Source organism: Haliaeetus albicilla, chromosome 29 (assembly GCF_947461875.1).
Source record: "Haliaeetus albicilla chromosome 29, bHalAlb1.1, whole genome shotgun sequence".
Lineage (NCBI taxonomy): Eukaryota > Metazoa > Chordata > Aves > Accipitriformes > Accipitridae > Haliaeetus > Haliaeetus albicilla.
Window position 1 is genome coordinate 5,720,987 of NC_091511.1, and position 8,830 is coordinate 5,729,816.

An 8,830-nucleotide genomic window follows, 5' to 3' on the forward strand; every position below is an offset into this window, starting at 1 on the left:
CGTCGCGCGGCGGCTGAGGAGAAATGGCGGGAAGGGGGGTGAGTGAGGGAAAATGGGGGATTGTGAGGGAAAAAGGGGGGTTATGAGGGAAAAAGGGGGGATTTTGAGGGAAAAAGGGGGATTATGAGGAGAAATGGGGGGAGTTTGGGGGGTGGGGGGGTATGGGGGGCTGGAGAGGGAAGATGAGGGGATATGGGGGGGCTTGAGGGGTGGTGGAGGGGGAATGGGGCTTGGAGGGGGGAATGTGAGGGGATATTGGGGGGACTGGAGGGGGATTTTGAGGAGAAATTGGGGGATTGTGGGATGTTGGAGGGGCTGGAGAGGGAATATGGGGGGATATGTGGGGCTTGAGGGATATTGGGGGGGACTGGAGGGGGATTTTGAGGAGAAATCGGGGGGCTTGTGGGATATTGGAGGGGCTGGGGGGGATATGGGGGGAATGTGAGGGGATATGGAGGGGCTTGAGGGGGAATGTGAGGGGGAATGGGGGGATTTGAGGTATATTGGGGGGCTGGAGGGGGATTTTGAGGAGAAATTGGGGGGCTTGTGCGATGTTGGAGGGGCTGGAGGGGGGATTTGAGGGATATTGGGGGGCTGGAGGGGGATTTTGAGGAGAAATTGGGGGGCTTGTGCGATGTTGGAGGGGGAATGGGGGGGAATGTGAGGGGATATTGGGGGAATGTGAGGGCGAATGGGGGGATTTTTAGGGATATTGGGGGGCTGGAGGGGGAATGGGGGGTTTGAGGGATATTGGGGGGCTTGAGGGGGGACTTTTAGGGATATTGGGGGGCTGGAAGGGGAACGTGAGGGGTGATGGAGGGGGCTACAGGGGGAGTATGAGGGATAATGGGGGACTTGAGGGGTGTTGGGGGGCTTGAGGGGGAACATGAGGGGTGATGGAGGGGGAATGTGAGGGATATTGGGGGGCTGGGGGGATATTGGGGGGCTTAAGGAGGAACGTGAGCGATATTGGGGGGGCTTGAAGGGCGATGGAGGGGGACTGTGAGGAGATGCGAGGGGGGCTTGGGGGACATGAGGGGTCTCGGGGTGAATCAGGAGGCAATTGGGGGGGGGCTGAGGACAACCCAGGGAATTCTGGGGGTCCCCACGTGACCGAGCCCCCTCCTTCCTCCTCCTTCCTTCCTCCTCCTCCTCCTCCTTCACCTGTGGGCGAAAGTCCGCTCCCCGTTATCAGCGTCTCGGCCGGAGAGGGGAGACCGAAGGTCGCCGGCAAGGAGAGGGGGGGAAGCCGCTCTCTGCTCCTCCGCCAGGTATTCATTTTGGTTTTTTGGGGGGGGTCCTTCCATGACTATCACCCTCCCTCTAAACCCATCCCAAATTTTCCCCCCCCCTTTAACAGCACCCCGAAACTCCGAAGAGCCGCCGGCTTCGTTTCCCCCCCCCCCTCCGTCCCTCACCCCGTCTCCTCCATGGGGAAGCGGCGCCGGTGAGGAGAACCGCCCCCCTGCGCCGCCGCCGTCCGGAAGAGGGGAGCGAATAAACACCCACCCCCAAAAAAAGAAGAAAAACAAAAACAAACAAACACCCAGCCGGCCGCCATGACGGAAGCCGCCCGGCAGCGGGGTTCCCCCCCGGAGAAAGGGGACCCCCCCGGAAAAGAAGACGGAGGAGGAGGAGGCGGCGTGGCCTTGAAGAAGGAGATCGGGCTGCTCAGCGCCTGCGGCATCATCGTGGGTGAGTCGAAATGGGGGTGTCCCCCCCCCCCCAAATTTCCCCCGTCCCCCCCCTCAACCTCATCACCCAAAGGCGACGGCGGATGATGTCAGCGTTGACCTCGCGCCGCAGGGAACATCATCGGCTCGGGGATCTTCGTCTCCCCCAAAGGGGTGCTGGAAAATTCGGGTTGCGTGGGGTTGGCCCTCCTGGTTTGGGGGGCGACGGGAGCGGTGACGGCGGTGGGGGCCCTCTGCTACGCCGAACTGGGGGTCACCATCCCGCGCTCCGGCGGCGACTACGCTTACGTCAAGGAGATCTTCGGGGGGCTGGCGGGGTGAGTCGGCGTCGATTTATTTATTTTTGGGGGGGGGGGGTTGATCGCTTTTTGGGGGTGACGATGGCGGTGACAGGTTCCTGCGGCTGTGGATCGCGGTGCTGGTGATCTACCCCACGAACCAGGCCGTCATCGCCCTCACCTTCGCCAACTACGTCCTGCACCCCCTCTTCCCCACCTGCCCCGTCCCCGAGCCCGCCCTGCGGCTCCTGGCCGCCGCTTGCCTGCGTAAGTAAACCCCCCCCACCCCAAAAAAAACCCCCCGTAACCCCCCCTCCGCGCTTATTTTAACCTTTTTTTGGATTTTTTTTTTTTTTTGGCAGTTCTCTTGACGTGGGTCAACTGCGCCAGCGTCCGTTGGGCCACCCGGGTGCAGGACGTCTTCACCGCCGGGAAACTTTTGGCTCTCGCCCTCATCATCGGCACCGGAATCTTCCAGATCTGCAAGGGTCAGCCCTCCCCCCTCCCCCCCCCAGCCCCCCAAAATTCACCTGACCCTCGCTGGGGGGGAGGGGCGGGGGTGACACCCTCCCCCCCCATCTCTGAGACCCCCCACGACCCCCCAAATGCCCCTTGGGCCCGTTTGTGCCCCCCAATTACCCCCCAGACCTCCCCAATTTACCCCCCAGACCCCCCCAATTTACCCCGACCCCTCCCAATTACCCCCAACCCCTCCCAATTTACCCTCCACCCCAATTACCCCTACAACCCCCCCCTTTTTAATTACCCCAAGCCCCCCCTTTAATTACCCCCTCCAAATGCCCTGTAATTACTCTTGAGCCCCCCCCGCCAATTAACCCCCAAGCCCCTCTAACGACCCCCAGGACCCCCCCAACTGCCCCCACACCCCCTCTAATTACCCCAAAGCTCCCCCACAGCCCCTGTAATTAATTTTAAGCCCCCCCCGTGCTCCCTCTAATTAACCCCCAAGCCCCTCTAACCACCCCTAGCCCCCTCAACTCCCCCCTGCACCCTCTAATTACCACTAATTAGCCCCCCGCCCCCCCTTAATTACCCCCCAAGCCCTTTTAAAAACTTACTAGTTTCTATATAGTGCCTTTAATTAACTCTAACAAACCACAACTCTGCTTAATTACCCCCAACCACCCCAGGACCCCCCCAACTCCCCCCCCCAACCCCCTAATCACCCCCAAGCCCCCTCTAATTACTGCTGAGCCCCCCCCACTCCCTCTAATTAACCCCAAGAGACCCCACCCCCCTTTAATTACCCCTAAGACCCCCTCTAACCCCCCCAGGCCCCCCCACCCCCCCTCTAATTAGCCCTAAGAGACCCCAAACCCCCTTTAATTATGCCTAAACCCCCTCTAATTACCACTAAGCCCCTCCCGCTTTCTCTAATTACCCCAAGCTCCCTCAAAGTCCTTCTAACCACCCCTAAGCCCCCCCACATCCCCTCTAATTACCCCAACTCCCCCCCAAGCCCCCCTCTAATTACCCCTAAGCCCCCCTTTAATTACCCCAAGTCCCCCCACACCCCCTCTAATTATCCCAAAGCCCTTCTAATTACTCCCAAGTCCCCCCACCCCCTCTAATTACCCCTATGCCCCCCAAAGCCCCTCTAATTACCTAATAGCCCCCCCACGCCCTCTCTAATTACCCTACAGCCTCTCTAATTACCCGTAAGCCCCCCCACCCCCTCTCTAATCACCCCCAACTCCCCCCAAAGCCCCTCTAATTACCCCTAAGCCCCCCCCCCATCCCCTCTAATTACCCCCCAAAGCCCCTCTAATTACTCCTAAGCCCCCCCAAAGCCCCTCTAATTACCCCCCAAAGCCCCTCTAATTGCCCCTCTAATTACCCCCCAAAGCCCATCTAATTACCCCCAGCTCCCCCCAAAACTCCTCTAATTACCCCACACCCACTCTAATTATTCTTAAGGCCCCCCCACACCCCCTCTAATTACCCCTAAGCCCCCCCGCCACCCCCTCTACCCCCCCAAGTGCCCCCAGGCCCCCCCCCAACTGCCCCCAAACCCCCTCTAACCCCCCCCAAGTGCCCCCAGGCCCCCCCCAAACCCCCTCTAACCCCCCCCAAGTGCCCCCAGGCCCCCCCCCAACTGCCCCCAAACCCCCTCTACCCCCCCCAAGTGCCCCCAGGCCCCCCCCAACTGCCCCCAAACCCCCTCTACCCCCCCCAAGTGCCCCCAGGCCCCCCCCAACTGCCCCCAAACCCCCTCTAACCCCCCCCAAGTGCCCCCAGGCCCCCCCCAAACCCCCTCTAACCCCCCCCAAGTGCCCCCAAACCCCCTCTAACCCCCCCCAAGTGCCCCCAAACCCCCTCTACCCCCCCCAAGTGCCCCCAGGCCCCCCCCAACTGCCCCCAAACCCCCTCTAACCCCCCCCAAGTGCCCCCAAACCCCCTCTACCCCCCCCAAGTGCCCCCAGGCCCCCCCCAACTGCCCCCAAACCCCCTCTAACCCCCCCCAAGTGCCCCCAAACCCCCTCTACCCCCCCAAGTGCCCCCAGGCCCCCCCCAACTGCCCCCAAACCCCCTCTAACCCCCCCAAGTGCCCCCAGCCCCCCCCAACTGCCCCCAAACCCCCTCTAACCCCCCCCAAGTGCCCCCAGGCCCCCCCCAAACCCCCTCTAACCCCCCCCAAGCCCCCCCAGCCCCCCCCGCTGACCCCCCCGCCCCCCCCAAGGCGAGCACTTCTGGCTGGCCCCCCCCCAGGCCTTCTCCTTCTGGCAGCCGCCCTCGGCGGGGGGGGTGGCCCTGGCCTTCCTCCAGGGCTCCTTCGCCTACGGCGGCTGGAACTTCCTCAACTACGTCACCGAGGAGCTGGTCGATCCCTACCGGTGAGGGCGGGGCGGGCCCCGCCCCATTTTGGGAGGGGTTTCGGGGCGTTTCGGGGGGGTCCTCAACCCCGCCCCCCCCCCCGCAGGAACCTGCCGCGCGCCATCTTCATCTCCATCCCCCTCGTCACCTTCGTCTACGTCTTCGCCAACGTCGCCTACGTCACCGCCATGTCCCCCCGCGAGCTGCTGGAGTCCAACGCCGTCGCCGTGGTGAGCGCCCGCGCCCCGCCGCGCCCCGCCGCGCCCTCCCCTTGAAGCCCCGCCTCTAACCGCCCCGCCCTTGTAGACCTTCGGGGAGAAGGTGCTGGGTGTCATGGCGTGGGTGATGCCCCTCGCCGTCGCCCTCTCCACCTTCGGGGGCGTCAACGGGTCCCTCTTCACCTGCTCCCGGTGAGTGGACACGCCCCCCCGCCCCGCCCCGGCAGTGACATCGCGCAGACACGCCCCGCCACGCCCCCTTCATCCTCCTCATCCCCCCCCCCCCCCCATTCCTCTTCCCTGGGTTGAACCCCCCTCCTCTTCTTACTGACCTCTCTGCTGGCTCCGCCCCCGCCCCGTGGCCACGCCCACTGGGAGGGGTGTGGTCAGGGCACGCCCTGCCCTGGAGAGGGGTATGGGGTGGCCACACCCACTTTTGGAGGGGGCGGGGCCCTCCTGGGCGTGGTATGAGCTGATCCTGCCCCTTTAAGGAGGAGCAGACCTGGCGTGGCCACTCCCTTTGGGGGGATCCGCCCCTTTTGGGGGAGTGGCATTGTTAGGCCACACCCCTTCTTCCAGCTGCACCCTCTGGGTGTTGCTACCTGGCCACGCCCTGTGAGGGTGGCCTGGCCACACCTCCTTTTAGAGCCACGCCCCCTGAGTGGCATGGCCCTGCCCCCTACCCTCCCTGAAGCCACGCCTCCACCCTGAAGCCACACCCCCTCCCTCCCCTGCTCCTACCTGGGGCTAACCTGAAACCACGCCCCCACTCCTTAAGCCACACCCCCTCCGCAGGCCACACCCCCTCCCTCCCCTTCCATGTTCCCACCTCCAGGGGCCCCACCCCCTTGCCCTGGCCCCGCCCCTCCCCGCAGCCACTCCCCTCCTGAAGCCACGCCCCTGTCCCCAAGCCACACCCCCTCCCTTTCCCCTTCCCTGCTCTCCACCTCCCTGGTGGGGGGGTGGGTGGGCGTGTCACTCCCTGCCCCGCCTCCCGCCCCACCCTCCCCGGCCCCGCCCCCTCTCTGACGTCACCGTCTCCGCCCCCAGGCTGTTCTACGCGGGGGCGCGGGAGGGGCACCTCCCCGCCCTGCTGGCCATGATCCACCTGGAGCGGCGCACGCCCATCCCCGCCCTCCTGGTCACCGTGAGTGGGTGGGGCCCGGGCGCGGGGGGGGGGGGGGGGGTGTGGGTGGTCGGCTGGGGCGTGGCCTGAGCCCCACCCTCCCCCCGCCCCGCCCCTCAGTGCGTCTCCACCCTCCTGATGCTGGTGACGGGCGACATCTACACCCTCATCAACTACGTGGGCTTCGTTAACTACCTGTGGTACGGCGTCACCGTCGCCGGGCTGGTCGTCCTGCGCTGGCGCCAGCCCCGCCGGCCCCGCCCCATCCGCGTAAGCTCCGCCCCCGCCCTCTCCTAGCCCCGCCCCGCCGTGGGGCAGCCCCCCAAGTGCCCCCCATGTCCCCCCCCCCCAGGTGAGCCTGCTGTTCCCGGCGCTGTACCTGGCGTTCTGGGCCGCCCTCCTGCTCTTCTCCCTCTGGTCCGAGCCCCTCGTCTGCGGCATCGGCCTCGCCATCATGGCCACCGGCGCCCCCCTCTTCCTCCTCGGCGTCCGGGGCGGGCCGCGGCCCCCCGCCCTGCGCCGCGCCCTCGGTCCGTGGGGCGCTGGGGGGGGGGGGGGGGGGGGCACTTGGGGGTGGTGGGAGGTGGTTGGGGGCACTTGGGGGGCACTTGGGGGGTGGTGGGGGCAGTTGTTGGGCATTTAGGGGGCGGTGGGGGGCACTTGGGGGGCACTTGGGGGTGGTGGGGGGCACTTGGGGGGTGGTGGGGGCAGTTGTTGGGCATTTAGGGGGCGGTGGGGGGCACTTGGGGGGCACTTGGGGGGCACTTGGGGGTGGTGGGGGGCACTTGGGGGGTGGTGGGGGGCACTTGGGGGGGCACTTGGGGGTGGTGGGAGGTGGTTGGGGCACTTGGGGGGCACTTGGGGGGCACTTGGGGGTGGTGGGGGCAGTTGTTGGACATTTAGGGGGCGGTGGGGGGCACTTGGGGGGCACTTGGGGGGCACTTGGGGGTGGTGGGGGGCACCTGGGGGGGCACTTGGGGGTGGTGGGGGGCACTTGGGGGTGGTGGGAGGTGGGTGTGGGGGGCGCTTGGGGGTGGTGGGGGCAGTTGTTGGGCATTTAGGGGGCACTTGGGGGGGCACTTGGGGGGTGGTGGGGGCACCTGGGGGGGCACTTGGGGGTGGTGGGAGGTGGTTGGGGGCACTTGGGGGGCACTTGGGGGGTGGTGGGGGCAGTTGTTGGGCATTTAGGGGGCGGTGGGGGGCACTTGGGGGGCACTTGGGGGCTGGTGGGGGGCACCTGGGGGGGCACTTGGGGGTGGTGGGAGGTGGGTGTGGGGGGCGCTTGGGGGTGGTGGGGGCAGTTGTTGGGCATTTAGGGGGCACTTGGGGGGGGCACTTCGGGGGTGGTGGGGGGCACTTGGGGGCTGGTGGGGGCACTTGGGGGGTGGTGGGGGGCAGTTGGGGGTGGTGGGAGGTGGGTGTGGGGGGCACTGGGGGGGCACTTGGGGGGGCACTTGGGGTGGTGGGGGGCACTTGGGGGCTGGTGGGGGCACTTGGGGGGCAGTTGGAGGTGGTGGGGGCACTTGGGGGGTGCGGGGGGCACTTGGGGGCACTTGGGGGTGGTGGGAGGTGGGTGTGGGGGGCACTTGGGGGGCACTTGGGGTGGTGGGGGCAGTTGTTGGGCATTTGGGGGGCACTTGGGGGGCACTTGGGGGCTGGTGGGGGGCACTTGGGGGGCATTTAGGGGGCACTTGGGTGGTGGGGGGCACTTGGGGGCGGTGGGAGGTGGTTGGGGGCATTTGGGGGGCACTTAGGGGGCATTTGGGGGGTGGTGGGGGGCACCTGGGGGGCAGGGGGGGAGCTGGGGAGCAGGAGGGGGCTGCGGTACAGGGGAGGGGGGCGGAGCACCGTAGGGCGGGGCACCACGGGGCGGGGCACCACAGGTCACGCCCGCCCCCCCCCTCCCCCGCAGACGGTCTGACGCGCTTCGGGCAGCGGCTCTGCCTGGTCGTCTACCCCCTGGCCGACGGCGGCGGCGACGTCGCCGCCCCCCACGATGACGTCGCCGCCCCCCACGATGACGTCACCGCGCCCCACGGCGACCAGCAGCGCCCCCTGACCTCCCAGCCCCACGACTGAGCCCCCTCCCCCCGCCCCGTCCGTCCGTCCGTCCGTCCCGGCCCCACACCTGAGCCCCGTGGGGCTGCCCCTCCCCCCCCCCACACACACAGTGCCTTAGGCCCCACGGCGGGGGGCGGGGCTTGCCGCGGAGGGGGCGGGGCTTACCGCGGAAGGGGCGGGGCTTGCTGCTACCCAGCCCCGCCCCCCACAGAGCCGTGGGGCGCCGCCCCTCCCCCCCCCCCCCCCCCCCCCCTTTATTTGGTTGGGGGTTTTTTTTTTTTTTCGGTTTTGTGTCGGTTCTATGTAAACGGAGGGGGAGGGGCGCGGGTGTGACGTCATTAAAGGTCCTTGCAGCGAAAGCGCGGGGGTGTGACTCGATGCAAATGGAGGGGGTGGGCGGGGCTCCTACGTCACCGCGCGGGTCCTACGATGACGACGGGGGGGGGGTGTGTGACGTCAGCGAAGATGGAAGCCGCGCGGGAACGCGGCCCCGGGGTTTCGCGACGTCACAACCCACGCGTTTCCGGGGTGGGGGAGTAGAGGTTTGACGTCAGCGGTCCTCACCCCGGTCCGGCAGGTCCCTCATCCCGGAAAAGAGCTCGAACGCCTCCGGGTCGG

At 67.0% G+C, this 8,830-nt stretch overlaps 1 protein-coding gene across 1 annotated transcript; it reads left to right on the top strand.

The window, feature by feature from the left end:
* The first annotated feature begins 1,157 nt into the window (after positions 1 to 1,157).
* On the top strand, positions 1,158 to 8,443 carry SLC7A8 (solute carrier family 7 member 8). The gene is made up of 12 exons (XM_069774462.1): positions 1,158 to 1,271; positions 1,361 to 1,695; positions 1,807 to 2,011; positions 2,088 to 2,239; positions 2,335 to 2,460; positions 4,674 to 4,827; positions 4,914 to 5,037; positions 5,114 to 5,217; positions 6,076 to 6,172; positions 6,272 to 6,421; positions 6,504 to 6,681; positions 8,064 to 8,443. The coding sequence occupies exons 2-12, from the start codon at positions 1,560 to 1,562 to the stop codon at positions 8,228 to 8,230; spliced, it is 1,593 nt and encodes a 530-aa protein (XP_069630563.1). The 5' UTR covers positions 1,158 to 1,271; positions 1,361 to 1,559; the 3' UTR covers positions 8,231 to 8,443.
* The last annotated feature ends 387 nt before the right edge of the window (positions 8,444 to 8,830 follow it).